Source organism: Anser anser (assembly GCF_964211835.1).
Source record: "Anser anser genome assembly, chromosome: Z".
Lineage (NCBI taxonomy): Eukaryota > Metazoa > Chordata > Aves > Anseriformes > Anatidae > Anser > Anser anser.
In genome coordinates, this window is record NC_139723.1 from 69,429,919 (window position 1) to 69,446,152 (window position 16,234).

The window sequence follows — 16,234 nt, forward strand, 5'->3', positions numbered from 1 at the left end:
GAAATCATACAAAGGGGAGTCCTTGCTGCTATCTCACTTTCCTGATTCTTATCTTTTACTTCCTATTTCTGGCTTTTTATTTTGGACTTTGCAGCTCAGCTTCCTTTCGGTGTTTCCCTTTGAATCTTTGCTTGAGGTATAGTATTGTGCTTATGGCTTTTTGTAAAGGAAGCCTGGGAAAATGTTGGATCATTCAGGAATGCAAGGTACCATATTTTTAGTTTAGGGACTGCCTTTTGGAAACCAGCAACAAGGGTCACATGTTAAACCTGTTCCAATGTTCAAGGAGGTATTAACGCTTCCTGCTTATCCCAACTTTACATGTTCAAAAGGCTGGATGACTGCAGCGATCAAAATGCTTAAGTTAGAAGTGATGGATACTCTATCTAAAGAGTAAAATGAACTAAGCCTGGCAGTACTGGCCTATTGGATTGACTTCTGTGTATCAGCCACAGTTTAATCACGTATCACAAGGTGTGTCGTTTCATGATGATCTTTAACAAGTAGGTCAGACTTTTCATAAGGTATAAATACAACCTTGAGACCCCCACACAAGTTGCTTTTGCTTAAGAAATGGATAATTTGCAAAAAAAAGTAGAAAAATTGTGCTCTGAAGTACTCAGCTGGAACCACAGTTCACAGCTCACTGATGCTGAAGCAGTGGTCGCTCAGTTCCCTGTCAGACCTACGGGTTGAAACCCTTCCTGCTTCCAGCAGGAATGACAAACCTTATATATGGTGATGTAATTATGATGTAAACTGGCACCACGACAATTTGTACTGTAAATGTGAAAAATTTCTAGCACTGATCTGATCTGATCCAGAAAGTCTTCCACATTTAAAGTATATTTATACCACAAGTTAAATAATGGTGCCAATTTTTCTGCTGTTGATAGTTGGGGAAGCTTCATTAATTCCCATCGCAGCAATTTTCAAGGGAGAACTTATTTCAGGGCTTTATGGGATCAAGCTGCTCATTGGAAAGAAAAGCTTAATGGATTCAACAGGTAAAACAACAAAGAAACACTAAAACCAGAGGGAGTGAGCACGAGATTTATTTCACAACTCACTCAGTGGACAGTGTGGAAGATCATTATTTTCTCTATGAAACTCATGTATTAGCCAGACCTCTATCTATTCATATTGTTTTCTTCCATTACATGTATTTTTTGATCCATTGTAATAATTTACTTTGGCTTCTAGCTCCAAGCACAGAATGCAGTTTCCATTTTATTCCAAATAATATTGGCTTGTTGCTAGGGGAGTGTGCTGATTTCTTTTACGATTTCTTTTCCTCACCACATCTGTGTGTAATTTTTTTATTTATCATCTCCCTAGGACATTTTCCCTGTGAGAAACCCAAATGTGAAATGCTGCCCTTTCAGATCTTGTTTGGTGTTCATAGAGGGAGCATTTCCTAAATATACTTACATAAAAGAATTTTACCAGCTGATGTTTATTACCAGGCATAAATGCCAAAGTGCGTGTGTGGATGGGTCTGCACACTCTTCTATTATCTGTTAGTGAACATGCAGATCTGAATTTAAGGGCAGGTGTGAATTAACTTAAGGGAGTGACTTAAGGGACAGTGTTCCTGCTCCTCATTGCTCCAGACCTGTGAGGTCTTGTGCACTGAGTATGCAGCCTGCTGTTTTGTGCTAATTCACCCTTGCAAGTAGTTTGAGCCATGAGGCATGATACGGTGACTGCCCTGCTTTGGCTGTGTTGTGACTGTGACAGGGTCAGGGGTAGTACATCCATTTCTGATTTAGCTTCCCACTATAATCTTACAATTTTGTTTCCCCACAGTTTTAGCTGCGGTCTTCACTTCCATGCTTACAGTATTTCCCTCCCTTCCCAGAGGACAGCTGCATGTGATTGTGGAGATAACGTTGTCTGCTACTACTCTTCATGGCTACCGATAGAACTTGGTCAGTTTATATGAGACTTCATCCCTGATGTTTTAATTTCACACTTTAAACTCACTGTTTGCAGTCTTGGGTTACATGTGAAAACAGGCATGTAAACATCTTCCATCTGCCCATTCTGATTAGAAGTACTGTATTTTGTCTGATTATATAGTTTAAGACGGATACAGTACCTGCAAATCTTTGCGCAAGTGTAGACCCCTTTGACATGTTAAACTTACTGCTTCCTCTCCTCTCCTCTCCTCTCCTCTCCTCTCCTCTCCTCTCCTCTCCTCTCCTCTCCTCTCCTCTCCTCTCCTCTCCTCTCCTCTCCTCTCCTCTCCTCTCCTCTCCTCTCCTCTCCTCTCCTCTCCTCTCCTCTCCTCTCCTCTCCTCTCCTCTCCTCTCCTCTCCTCTCCTCTCCTCTCCTCTCCTCTCCTCTCCTCTCCTCTCCTCTCCTCTCCTCTCCTCTCCTCTCCTCTCCTCTCCTCTCCTCTCCTCTCCTCTCCTCTCCTCTCCTCTCCTCTCCTCTCCTCTCCTCTCCTCTCCTCTCCTCCCCTCCCCTCCCCTCCCCTCCCCTCCCCTCCCCTCCCCTCCCCTCCCCTCCCCTCCCCTCCCCTCCCCTCCCCTCCCCTCCCCTCCCCTCCCCTCCCCTCCCCTTTCCCTTTCCCTTTCCCTTTCCCTTTCCCTTTCCCTTTCCCTTTCCCTTTCCCTTTCCCTTTCCCTTTCCCTTTCCCTTTCCCTTTCCCTTTCCCTTTCCCTTTCCCTTTCCCTTTCCCTTTCCCTTTCCCTTTCCCTTTCCCTTTCCCTTTCCCTTTCCCTTTCCCTTTCCCTTTCCCTTTCCCTTTCCCTTTCCCTTTCCCTTTCCCTTTCCCTTTCCCTTTCCCTTTCCCTTTCCCTTTCCCTATCCCTATCCCTATCCCTATCCCTATCCCTATCCATCCAGGCTCTTATGGCCACATATACCACATATACCAAAAACATTTCTTAAAATGCAACATACAATATGTTGGTTTTCTTTGCTTCTTTGCAATATAGAAGAGTCAAGCATTTTGTTTTGGACCTATCAACAAACATTCGCATTCATGAAGAAAAGGCTTTCCCGATCCCCTGTATTTCCAGCATATTTCCAGCCTTTCCTTCAATCTGGCAGCCTGCTGGCAGCATCCTCAGCCCACGCGAGATGCAGGATTCCCAAATGGCAAGCTAGCCACACACAAGTTTACATTGACTCTCTTCCCACTAACTTTGGTGGCAGCAATTTTTTGCTGTTCAGAGATTTCTTTACGTTTAGGTTTGTTCCTTTTCTCCTTTCCTGCAGATCTTTCTCTAGAGCAGAAATTTCCATCTCTCTGGTGGCTCATCCGTTGTGCTGAACTCCTGGCTTGTTTGCTGTTTCTTGTCAAGTCTCTGGCAGCGCGAATGATGTTTAAGAGGGGGTGGGGGGAAATTGAGGCTTATTTTCAGTTTATTTACATTAGTTTCATTCAGGAGCAACACCAGGGCATCCCACAGAGCTTGGTCAGGGTAGAGGTGGTGTAAAGGAGAGGAGAATCAGTCCCTCCGGATCCACATTTGGGCTGTGCAGCCGGTGTTGGTGACAGATGGGGATTTCCCCCTTTGGCTGCGAGGTCAGGGGCATCTCATTGATCATTTTCCTAAACTTCCTGCGGAAGATCCCACAAAATCCTGGTTTCTGTCTGACCTGTTTCTAGCAATAACCTCTGAGTGAAATGTTTAATACATCCCCATCTAAATACTTATTAAAAAGTACCATATCAGAGCAGGCAGGAAAAACACTGCTGAAATATCTGAACTCAGACATTAAATGGCATGATCTCACTTTGCGCTTTGCAGCAACTGCCCACCTCCCCTCGGAGGGGAAAGCGAAGGTTTGCTCTTTTCAAAATTATCCTTTCAGCCGGGAGGCGAGTCGGTGTGATTTTCCTCTGGCCACGGGAGCTGTGTGTGCAGGGCAGAGCGGTGCTGTCAGCAGCACCCGCCTCAGAGCCATCCCTGTCCTGAAGGAAGGTATGCAACCTACTTGTCTCTCTTTTTTTTTTTTTTTTGGTTGTGTGTGGGTTTTTTTCTTTCCTTTTGGCAGACGTCCTTGAGCATTTGAGACGGATGTGAGAGAGTTTTCAGTCCTCATGCAAAACAACCAACTAAACATAACAGATTACATCAGCTCAGGCTTTTCAATTCCTGGATGGCAGCAGAGTGCTAATCCAACCTTCATCCTGGATTTCATAAACTGAAACAGGGGAGGCTGGCAGGAGCAGCGCTGCCGGATTGAGGAAGCTGACGACGGTGCAGCATGTGGGCAACACGCTGTATAAAGCTCATAAACTTGTAGGCTGATGTGTGCAGCTACCGCTTTGGATTCTGTACTGCTGCTTCCCTCAGCACCAGGCACCGGGCTGAACAGTAAAACCTGCTCTTTGGGACCGAGCATTGACCCCTGCAAGACATGAAGGTCTTCCTGCTGCTCACACTCCTGCTGACACCCATGCACGCTGGAACCGCTTGGAGTGCGAAATACGCAGTAGATTGCCCCGAGCCCTGTGAGAGCAATGCGTGCAAAAGCACCTTGCGCTGTAAGCGGACGGTGCTGGATGACTGCGGCTGCTGCAGGGTGTGCGCGGCTGCTCTGGGGGAGACTTGCTACCGCACCGTCTCCGGTATGGATGGTGTCAAGTGTGGCCCTGGGCTGAAGTGCCAGTTTTACACTGAGGAGGATGACTTTGGTGATGAATTTGGTATCTGCAAAGGTAACGACCTTCACTTTGCATGCACCCGCTGCGGCAGTTTGGCAGCAGCCTACCCGTAGGACTTGCCTCCTGCTTGGAAGGTCTGAAGCGGGCCCTTAGCCAAGAAGAAAGTGAAAAATACCTGCTGGTATTAACAGGTGTTACGTGTAGGAAGGAACAGCCTTGTTGATGGGAGAGTGTTGTTTAGACCTGGGGACACCTGTGAGGAAATCTGGATGGGGTGTGCACGGAGATAAGGTTTGTGACGGGGACTTTGGAGACCCAGGTGCTAGTCCTGACCCTTCTGCTGAGCGGCTGGGTGCCTTTGCGTAACTTGCAAAGACCTTAATCTTGCACGTCCAACCTTGCCACGGGACGTTGTCGTGTCTAATTCACTCCCGCCTTTGAGGTACCCAGCTGCTCCGGGGATGTGGTCAGGGGAGGCAGAGACCCTCCTGCGTGACGGGCAGGGATAAAGAGCAGGAGCTGGAGGGGAGAGGGGCAGGCAGCCACTGCTCCCAGCTGACGCCAGGTAGGCTGCATGCTGATGTCTTTCATCAGGACGGCATTTTTCAGTTAAGAGCTATTGTTGTTCTGTGCAAAAAGGAGAATCTTCTAAAGGAGAGGGGGTATCAAGCTGCTGAGAGGTAGGAGGAAAGCTTTTAAAGTAAGTAATTAAAAATAACTCTTTGCAAAGCATGGAAGCAGTGAGTTTTCCTGTGTTCATGTACCACTTCAGTAAGCAGATACAGATATGCCTCTGAATAACTTCCTTAAACACAGAGATGTTTTGGCAGTTAAATGTTAGGAGTATTAATAGTCTCAGTTAAAGGCACGACTTAGGACCAGATGCTGCAAAAATCATTCAGGATGACTTGCATAGAACGCACATTTATTTACGCTGGTGTGTTAAAATGTATTAACGTGCATGTTTGAGGGTGAAATTGAAAACACTCCTCTTGTCTCTAAAGGTTAGAATTTACGCATAAAGATCGTAACTTTGGTGCACCCATCAAAATATTATTTTCCAGAGATAGCTGACTGATCTTCAGTTTATTAAAAATGCTGCAGTGCAAGGCACCATCTCTAGTTCTTTTAACAGTTTTTTGAACTATTCTGTACTTTTCAATATCCTCATATAAATGTATTTTCAATAGAAAGCTTAAAAAAGCAACATTGAGGGACATGAGATCTGAATCTCTGTAGCTGAGTCTTGGAAGCTCTGTAGAAAATGTAAAATCCTTTCTCCCAATGAGTCAATGAAAAAACTCTAATTGATTTCAATAAAGCCATAGCTAAACTTTGAGTTTTAAGCTGGTATTTAAGGCTTGTATTCCACATATACAGATTTGCACTAGATATTATAGATATATAATACTAGATATATATCTCATTTCTAATTCTTCTTCTTTTTCATCTCAGCTCTGAGATAGTACGATCTCTTTCTGTACCTATGTGAACTTCATCAGACCAAGTATTATTATTTTAGGTATGCATTTATAACCATGATAGTAGATCACTCACTCATAATAACTTCCATGCTTGTAATAATTCATGTAGCCAGGGTGATTGGATTCTCTTTAATGGCATGTGACTGATTTACTTTGAAGTTGTAGACAAATAACCTGAGTTCTCTTTTCTTCAATTTCTTAATTCTAGAATGGGTAGAATATGCACCATGTGTGTCAGAGCAGTTTTCTGAGTATTAATTAATATTTTGGTGGTTCTTATCTAAAAAGTGTTATAAGAGTGTATCGTACTCTTATCAGTAGCAATGTTATTATTGTCCAAAACAGACTAAGCAAGAAAGGTGCTCTGCACTTCCGTTTGTAAATAGGCTCTTAATTAGGGATATTTCTGTCACAGTGAGAATCTGCTCTTGTTTCCCTTAAACCACTGTAGGCTACTTGCTAATTTATGTAGGAGCAGGCTCCTGCTGAACATAACCTTTGAATGGCAGAATTGGCTCAGATCTCTCTATCCCATCAGACCTGACGAGCATCATCGACGCTAGGATTACTACACATGGAGCCAAGCGCTGTGGGCTCAGTCTTGTTTCCACTGTGTCGTGCCCAGCTTTGCATCGCGCATCGCTGAGCTGGGTGGCTGAGCAGCCGCAGCACGCAGATTAACGCCCCGTAGGGTGCGTGCTCTCAGCCCTCGCTGCTTGTCCTTCAGGGAGGACTCTGCACAACCAGACTGTTTTGTTTTGTCAGGATCTGGGTTTTGTTTTATGTGGACAAACTGCAGATCAGAGAGCATCCTCGCTTGGGAAGGGGAGGGTGGCAAAGCTCAGTGAGCTCAGGAGGGAGATGGTTATTTTAAAGTGCTTTTCCTTTACAAATGCATACCCATTGGGCATGCAGAGAACTGTCAAATGCTGGCTTCATTTTGGGGCTTTAGCCTGATTTTCCAGATAGTCTAGGCTGTATAGCAAAACTAAATATTTGCATTGGTTCAAGAGGAGACTGGACAGAGAAGGATAACCTTGTTGTGGGATGTTAAATGCAAAGAAACCATGTCTGGCTTGGGAATTCCCAGAGCTTGAAATGGGGGAGAAAAGGAGGACATGACAGAGAGGTGTCACATGTGCTAAATCATGACAGGGAGGTATCATATGTGCTATGACCATTGTCTTTCTGAAGTATTTTGTGGCAGCATGGGCTAGATGGATCCTTGGTCCAACACAGAATTCATCTGCTTTTAGGACTTGAAAGGGAAACTCTCTGGGACTTGTCATTTAGGGTGACCACGCACCCTGGGTTGGGAAGGATAGCTTGAGCATACAGATCCTTCCCCTTGTACACCCCAAACATCACTTGGAATGATCTGTTCTTGGGGGGTTTGGAAAGGGAACGTTGGAGGTGGATTTTCCTTGTCTCCATCATTTAAGCTTGGGTCCTGGAAATGTACAAACAGTAAAAGAGATGAAAACAGAAAAAGAGAGAATGACAAGGTCTGTGATAGCAAACCTAAACACTCTGGAGAGTTACACAATCTAGCAAGGGCAAAGCATCCCCTATCAAGCAATCCGTATCGGTCATGGGATGGGGCAAACCCGATTTAATCTTTGCCAAGTAACTTTATTTTCCGACCTGACATTCTGCCTTCTGGTGCTTCTCTGCCAGCTTGCTCAGGGATGGGGGATCAGAAACGGGGCAGTATATGGCCAGATGCAGTATATCAGCAGGCAGACCTTTTAGTGCCGTGATCCTTTTCGAGCACATTCACTCTCTAGGCTGGAGATGTGTGAGAGCTCACTGCGGTTGGCTAGCGGAAGGCAGACCTTTGCTGTTTGAGAAGTCTTTTCACACGGGTGTGCACATCTCTGGGAGCATTCCTCATCTCACCGGGGTTTGGGGACAGGAGGATGCACTGCCACCCTGGAGAGCTCCTCGAGGTCACGCTGGCGGCCATCTCCCAGCTGGTGCCGTGTTCCTGCTGCAGGCAGCCTCGGCGCTGGCAGCTCCGAGTCCTGCGGGTCCCCCAGGTCAGGTAATGTCGTGCCCAAGCAGCGGGCTCAGAAACTTTCGGAAGTGTTCTTTTCCTCTAAATGCAATGCTAATCCTTTAATGACATCCTCCGTGATTGCATGTTCGCATATGCATATTGCTTTATATTTGCAATTTAATACTACAGGAGTTTCAGGCCAGCTGTTATATGCAGGACAGCTATTCAGAGTGCTGACTTGGATCACTGCAGTGCTATACGACCTTATGACTTTTTTTTTTTTTTTTAATTTTATTTTCAGAGTGTCCCTACGGTACCTATGGCATGGAGTGCAGGAAAACATGCAATTGCCCGTCTGGCATCTGTGACAGAGTAACTGGGAAGTGCTTGAAGTTCCCGTTTTTTCAACTGTCTGCTTCAAAGCCTCCAAATCGACGAAAAATAATTTCACACACAGGTAAGACTTGGTGGAGCCGGTGATTTTAGCATAAATTGCCTTGTACGTGATCAACTAGCACACTGTGCATGAATGGTGTGTACTTTGGTGGAGCTGTGCAAACAGCTAACAACACAAGCTACATAGTTTTTTTCTTTCTTTTTTTCTTTTTCTTTTTTTCTTTTTCTTTTTTTTTTTTTTCTTTTTTCCTTGTTGGTAGCTCTCTTAACATAAGGCAAGGATTTATGTGAGCTGTAAAACATGGTAAAAGCATTTTGAACTCCTAACATGGGCAAAATACTTTGCAGCTGTTGAATGCACTAGCAGTGTGATGCCACCTGTGCAATGGGAGGATACGCTAGGACTTGCATTAGCCAGTTCAGATGAAATCCAAATACGATTTCACTAGATTACATTACCACTGTCAGCTATATACAGAAAAAATAATATCTTTTTCTCATGAAGACAGAGTTTTCTGCATTTTCAGATGTCAATGAGCTGTTTTGAAATGCCTTAGTTTAATTATTCCAATATCTTTGGAATAAATTATTATGTTTAAGACCGTTTGTGAAGCCTGTAACAGATTTTTCAAGTGTTTTTTTTTTTTTTTTGTTTTTTTAAAAAAAAAGATGTGAAAAGCTGGAATATTTTGAGGCAGGAGGAAGTGATCACTGATTTTTTTTATAGCTGGGATTAGTTTTTCTTCCTCTTTTGACTCTTTATCTCGATGATACTGAGGTATATCTAACCAAATTATATTTGCCCTAAATTTAAACACAAACCAAAATGAATAGAAATACAAGCATTTTAAATATCAGAGACTTAATCCTAGAACTACTGGTTTCTTTAAAATTTCACCCCAAAGGTTTTGAATTTTATTTCTCCTCCTGCTGCAGTTTGTTTGTCTTGTTTTGATTTTCTCCTGTTATATTAAAGTATCTAGAGTTTGTTTCCTTGATACTTGTTATCTTTCTCTCACTCTCTAGCTAGAAAAGCTTAGATGGAAACAAACTGCTTGAGCTTATGCTCCTACTACATTTAAAAGGATTTTTGAAAAACACTTTGCAAGATGGATCAGTCCTGATCCTTCCTGATTTTCCTCTGTGATTGTGTTCTTTTGCCTTTATTATTAGGTGCTAAGATATCATGAAAATCATTCCTGCATTGCTTTTTTTCTGTGCCTAGTCTATATTCCAGATCTTCCCAGGTAGCCTGTTTTCCTTGGTGCTTCCACCCCTTTCCTCTTCCTCGAGTTTTGTCCCAGGCCTTCTGCACGCTCAGTGTTTACCACATTGCCTGATGGCAGCCAGGATGAAATCCTGACCCCATGGAAACAAATGGAACTTTTTCACCCATGCAAAGATTTCACGCTGAAATCTGTCCCTCAGAAGTTCATCACTGGACCAGGACCTCTGTGTGCAGTAGTTCATGGAATGGTCATGCAAGATTTGATTTGTTTGTGGTCTTCAGAGTCAACTCTAATCTAGAACAGATTCTCAGCTAATTAAAACAGCTGTGAATGCTTCTGTATTGTAACTGTATGAGTTTCTGGCCCGTATATTTTATAAAGGCATTATAGCTACATGTACTCCAGTGAATTAAAGGGTGCCAAAGTGTGTTCCTGTGTATTGCAATGTGATCACCTTCTTTGTCAAACAGTAGGACAGCAGCTGGCGTGCTTTGCCCCAGGCCACCCAGCCCTGCCAAGCAGCCTCCGCCGCAGCTCAGGAATTAGCGTGAGCCAGGAACCACTTCCAGTAGACAAATGGGATATCTTTTACTTTTTTATTTTTATTTTTTTTGGAGCACAAGAGAGCTTAATGGCATGGATCAAGCTATTGTATGCCAGCTGGCCTCAGCCAGAGAATAGCTGCAGGCATCTTTAATTTACTGCTGTAGCTATCCCTGTGAGGGTGTGTGGTTTGGTCCCACGTCACATGTGAGTGCTACAGTGAGAACTGGAAACTGAACTCAGGTCACCTGCCTTATGCTTAAACGATTAGAAAACACATCTGACTTATGCCATAATTTAGCAGAAATTTCGTGACTGGATAACTAGAGACATTCAGCTTGATTCCTGCAAGAAGAGTTGTCAACTGACCTTTTTCTAGGTGTTCCCCAAGACAGAAACATTGCTGCAGGAAAATATTCTATTTTTCTCATTATCATGAAATTTACTATTTATTTTTTTATTATATTTTCAGAGAATGACATGGCATCAGGGGATGGCAATTCTGTAAAAGAGGAATTTGTTAAGGAGAAAGCAATTCGGTCTCCGGTAATGAAATGGCTAAATCCTCGCTGATATTTACTGACACTAATAAGACTGTCAAGTGAATGCATTTCTCACAGATTATTGAATATGCAACAACACACCTTAAGAACAAAGTAGATCTATATCATATGAAAATGTAACCTCTGAAGGGCACTTGTGATTCTGTTTTTCATGAGAAAAATGTTTACTTAAAAATAGACTGTACAGTGTATATGACTTTTGATATTTGTTTTGATAAGTATTTGAACAGAGAAACATATTGTGGATTGCTGAATGTATAGTAATATTGAAAAAAACCACAACACAATTCATTTAAATAAAGTCAAAGGCTGATTCTTGCAGCCTCAGGCCAGGAAAGCTCTCACTGAATTCAGTGGACAGTTTGGGTGCGTGAAACCACTGCAAAAGAAATGCACATCAACAAATGCCAGGATAGAAAGCAATGCCCCTCCTGAGTCACACTGACAAGAATAATAAATAACAATGTAGGAGTGCAAAGGTGTGAATGAAATAAGCCAATGTTAGTCACCCATCATTTTATTTTATTTTATTTTTTAATTTGGTGACAATCCCTTGGAGATAAATACACCTTTCTTCAGGAAGAAAACACACAACATTTAAGTTTAAATCTTATGAAAAACTTAGCTGAGATACTGCAGTCATATATTGCATTAAGGTAGATTTCTGAAGTTAAATTCTGTACAGAGAAACAGATGCTCAGTAAATTATACAGATTTGTAGAGGAGGACCTGAAAAAAAAATAGCTGTTTAGCATTATTTAAATGTATATGTTTCTATGAAGCAGCTATTTTGGTGCCATTAAGGCAATGCTTGCATTCCTTGGGGAAGAGTGGGACCAAGGCCAGACATCAGCAAGTGGGTCTTTGTACTTTCCATCCTCATCACTGGCTCCTGCCCCATAATTTATCTACTTTAGAGTGCTGTAGAAACTGGCAGTCCATCATTCAGCCCAAACTGGATTATGAATTTGCAACATAATAACCCACACTTTGATGGGTTTTCTAATACATTTAGAAACAACCGGATCCTCAGACAATGGACATGAATGCAGCTATATCTGAGTGACCCTGGATTGCATGAACTGCCTCCTAAGGCAGAGCACTCTCATTGGAAATGCAGTTTGAATTGAATTATTTCCTCTGAAAGCAACGTGAGCTTTGACAGTGACCTCAGTGAGAGAAGGAGCACGCAGTACCACAGGCAAGGTTTGGTGCAGAATCTCAAAACCTACCTTAAAACTATGAACAGGAAATTTCGAAGACTTTCAAGAGTCCAAACCCTGATCCAAAGCCAGCTTCAGTGAAAGCAGTGTGCGCTCACCTGGGAGGGAAGCACTGAGCCGCGCCGTGTCAGAACTAACGGACAATGACAGCAGCAAACATCCAGACATCAGTAGAGCAACACGGGTCCTCTTGCCATGACACTCTAAGAAACATAAATATCAGTCTTGAACTAGCATATAACACATTTTAACCTGTAGAGAGAGCATAATATTATCTGGGGATATTTACAGCAAAGATATTGCTTCTCATCTATTGATATAAAAAGTAATCTTTTCTCAATTTCAGTGAGAGCAGGATCAAAACTATGTTCCTTCAGCAGACTGAAGAGAATTATTTAAAGAATGTAGTAAATATTTGCATACATTATTACTATTTTGCAGGTGTCATAAATGACATTATGAGTTCTTGAATGTAAATCTAATAAGCTGGTTGATTTTTAAAAGTATATGTTATTATTGTTCAATAAAAAAAAAAAGACTGAAAGCATCACTGTTGCGTCTATCCATTAGTGACAGAGTAAGATCGGTGATGGCAGAGCCACTACGCACGCAGGCTCAGCACAGTTTTGCTCCCGAATCCATAGAAGTGATTTTACACTGCCTGCATCTACTTGGGTGAATTTGCTGGGGACCATTCTTTGCTGAAGCTGAGTGGCAGGGAACGGCTTGTGTCCAGGATGGCTTGTGTCACTTTCAACCACCTCCACCTCCAACACAAGGCATCTGGGCCCAGGTTGCCCACTGGGGATGGTCCCTCCCTGGCCTAGCACAGGAAAGGTCTGGGAGCCCTCTTGCTGGTCAGGCCACTGCCATGCCAGGGACCAGCAGCTGTGATTCCTTGGCACTGTTCGATTTACCATATGGGTGTAACCTATAGATTCACACGTGGCAAATAAATGATGAAAGGAGAAAGAGGGGGACATCTGCAAACTGGTTTGGGATGCTTTCTTTTATTTTCCATGCAATTTATAAAATGCTTTTATATTTCCTCAGCTGCTCTTGTGAGAGATTGCTCCACACACAATAGCTTCCAACATGAAATTATAATGGAAAAAAATTGTACCCGTTATCATTTGAAACTTCTACCTGTTAGTACTAGTGGCAGTGAAATTAATGTCGTAGAAGAAATGATGCAAATGATGAAATGATGATCATGGGACCAAGGGCTCTTAGCCTGCCTCTTTATTTTCCACCCTTTCATCTTCTGACCTTTCTTTTCTTGTCTATCCTGGTTTCCCACTGCACACTCCCCTGTCTTTGCACATGTGGATTTTCTTACACATTTTCCCTTTCTTCACCTAACCCTGTGTGTTTCAGGCATTCTCTTTTTAGCTGACCTTCCCTTCCTTCACAAGCCTCAAATTAGGTAGTGTCCTGGTTTCAGCTGGGATAGAGTTAATTTTCTTAGTAAGCAGTGGGTGCTGTGCTTTGGATTCACGATGAGAATAACTCTAATAACACACAGATGTGTTAGCTGTTGCAGAGCAGTGCTTGCACAGAGCCCAGGACGTTTCAGCTCCTTGTGCTGCCCTGCCAGCGACGAGGCTGGGGGTGCCCCAGGAGCTGGGAGGGGACACAGCCAGGACAGCTGGCCCGGGCTGGCCAAAGGGGTGTCCCACACCGTGTGGTGCTGTGCTGAACAATAAACTGGGGGGAGCTGGCCAAGGTGTGCTCTTCCTTGGGATATGTCTGGGCATTGGTCAATTGAACAATTACATTGTGCACCACTTGCTTTGTGTATTCTGGAATTATCATTATTATTGTTGTTGTTGTTGTTATTATTATTATTATTATCATCGCTTCCTTTTCTGTCCTATTAAACTGCCTTTATCTCAACCTATGAGTTTTTACCCTTTTTTCCCCCACTTCTCTATCCCATCCCGCTGTAGGAGGAGGTGAGTGAACAGCTGTGTCATGCTCAGCTGCCTGCTGGGTTAAACCACAACAGTCCTTTTTGTGCCCAGTCTGGGGCTTGAAGGGTTGAGATAATGACAGGTCTGATCACAGCATGTTAGAACTAATTTGTTCTAAGCGTTATATTAATTTAATAGTTGCTGGTCACAATGCTGAGGTTTTGCTCTCTGAGTTGTACTTGTTCTCAGAGTTCTTAGGTAAGACCTTACTGGCTGTCCACACTCCCTGTCATGCTGTTTATCACTTCTTGGGGCTGATTTATGGTTGTCATTTACTGTATTGTGCAACACTGGCTTATGATATGTAAGTATCATAAAAAGTACCAGTCATGCTGGACTAAAACTTGTGTGAAGTTGCAGGTGGGCCACCAGTTCATGAAGTGACCAGGCCGAGGGCTGCCCAGCCTCTCTGCTCACAGCCAAGTCTTTCAGGGCTGTTTTGGGGCACAGCACAAGCATCCCTGCCACCTCCACTGGTAGGTGCCACGCAGGATGGTTCCCTACCTGCTGGGAAAAAGAACGGCAGTCTGGCTGGATGTGAGAGAGCTAAGCGCCATTATGAAGAGGATATGGGGCTAGAAGGATCTTCAGCCTGTCCTAGTACGACCATTTTAACTCTCTCCTATGTTATACTGTTCACTGAAGTTAGCAGCAGTGTTGAAAGATGGCTCTGCTTTAACTAATACCAGAACGGAGACCACCTACCATGCACTTACTGTGTGAAATTTTCAGGTTTCTGGTGTCCCATTATTTGCCCTTATGCGTTGACCAAGCCCAATCTCACCTTCTGCTTAGTGTGAGTCCACCCTGGCAATCAATAAAAGCTTTTTAAAGTAAGGGGAAGAAAGGTTCAGGAGGGAAGCAGATACCTTCACTTCTTTGCTATGTATTCCGATTTCATAGTTACTGTTGGACAGCATCAATATTGCCAGCCCCAAGCTTTCAGTTTCTGTTGGGAGCCAAGTCCTAGAAATCATGATACCAGTTTCAAAATCTTCCAGTTTTTGTTTTTGTTTTTTAACACCTTTTGGACGAAACAAGTGACTACAGATTTCTGAGTCTATTTGTGCACACTTGCAAGCCTTCCCCTGCAATTAAGTTTATTGTGGAGGAAATAAAGTCTTTTCCCCACCCACCACCCCCCAAATATCTTTTTTAGACCTCAACTGATGTTCTTAACAAATTCTGTGTGGATAGGTCCTGGCCTGAAAGCAAAATAGTCAGAAATAGGATATTTGTAGTACAGTTTTTAGGAGTGATAACATCTCCTGTTCTAAGACAAGCTGTATGTCTGTACAAGATTGCAAATACTTCAATATATAAATAAGAAAGGAAAAAAAAATAATCATAATACAGTGTTTTAAAACCAGAACCATTTTTGTTCCTTTTTTTTCGTTAAATGCTGTCCTGGAACTGTAATGTTGGTCCAGACACCATCAGTTTCCCAGGTGCAAAGTGGACCAGGACATACCAAAGTGCGGACTTGCATTCTCCTTGTGAGCTGATGTTTTTCTTATTCTTATAAAGCCTTATCATGTTCAAAGCTGAAAAATAGCAATGTAAATTTCCTAAATGCCTTCAGAAAACCAAGAACTCAACCACTGCCAGAAGAAACATAAGTTCCTGAAACTGGACAGTACTGCCTGGGTTTCCTTTGAAATAAATAAATAAATAAATAAAGAGAGGAAAAAAAAAAAAGAGAGAAAAAAAAAAGCCATGTGCCTGAAATATGTAAGAAAGAACTATACAGGAGTTAAAGGGAAGCTGCATAGGAAGCAAAGCAAAGCCCAAAATAAAAAGCGGGAATAGAAAACTAAAAATAACAAACAGGAAAGTGTGACACAGCTGCAAGGGCTCTTGTGCATTCTCCCTCAGTATTGTACCTTTTTTTTTTTCAGGAACATACTAATATTGTGTTTGGATTTCAATGGCATTCCAATCCATTATTTGTTCTTCAAAAATAGATGTTTCTCTTGTGAGGAAGAAAGATTTTTTTCAAGTAATGTTCATATGATTTTGGCTGTCCTAATTTATCAAATAACACTTTTGTATGCCTGGCGTTTGCTCAGAGCAGAAGGACTGTGTGAATTATGTTGTTTCATGAAAAAATCAAATGAGTCTCATTAGAACAGTGAAGATCAGCTTACGCACAATTAACTGTTGCTCTGAATTTCAGTTGAGTATTTACTTGATAGCTTTC

The 16,234-nt window shown here is 42.8% G+C and overlaps 1 protein-coding gene across 1 annotated transcript; it reads left to right on the top strand.

Annotated features, from left to right (window-relative positions):
* Nucleotides 1-4,002: 4,002 nt before the first annotated feature.
* Nucleotides 4,003-12,605, top strand: ESM1 (endothelial cell specific molecule 1). The gene is made up of 3 exons (XM_083818825.1): nt 4,003-4,678; nt 8,409-8,564; nt 10,748-12,605. Exons 1-3 carry the CDS (start codon nt 4,378-4,380, stop codon nt 10,846-10,848), a joined length of 558 nt encoding a protein of 185 aa, XP_083674951.1. The 5' UTR covers nt 4,003-4,377; the 3' UTR covers nt 10,849-12,605.
* Nucleotides 12,606-16,234: the final 3,629 nt, after the last annotated feature.

Excerpts from the sequence above, each read along its gene's own strand:
- ESM1 (XM_083818825.1), top strand. The coding sequence starts at position 4,378 with ATGAAGGTCTTCCTGCTGCTCACACTCCTGCTGACACCCATGCACGCT. Across the intron at positions 4,679-8,408 it reads TGAATTTGGTATCTGCAAAG|AGTGTCCCTACGGTACCTAT; the intron begins GTAACGACCTTC and ends TTTTATTTTCAG. Across the intron at positions 8,565-10,747 it reads AAAAATAATTTCACACACAG|AGAATGACATGGCATCAGGG; the intron begins GTAAGACTTGGT and ends TTATATTTTCAG.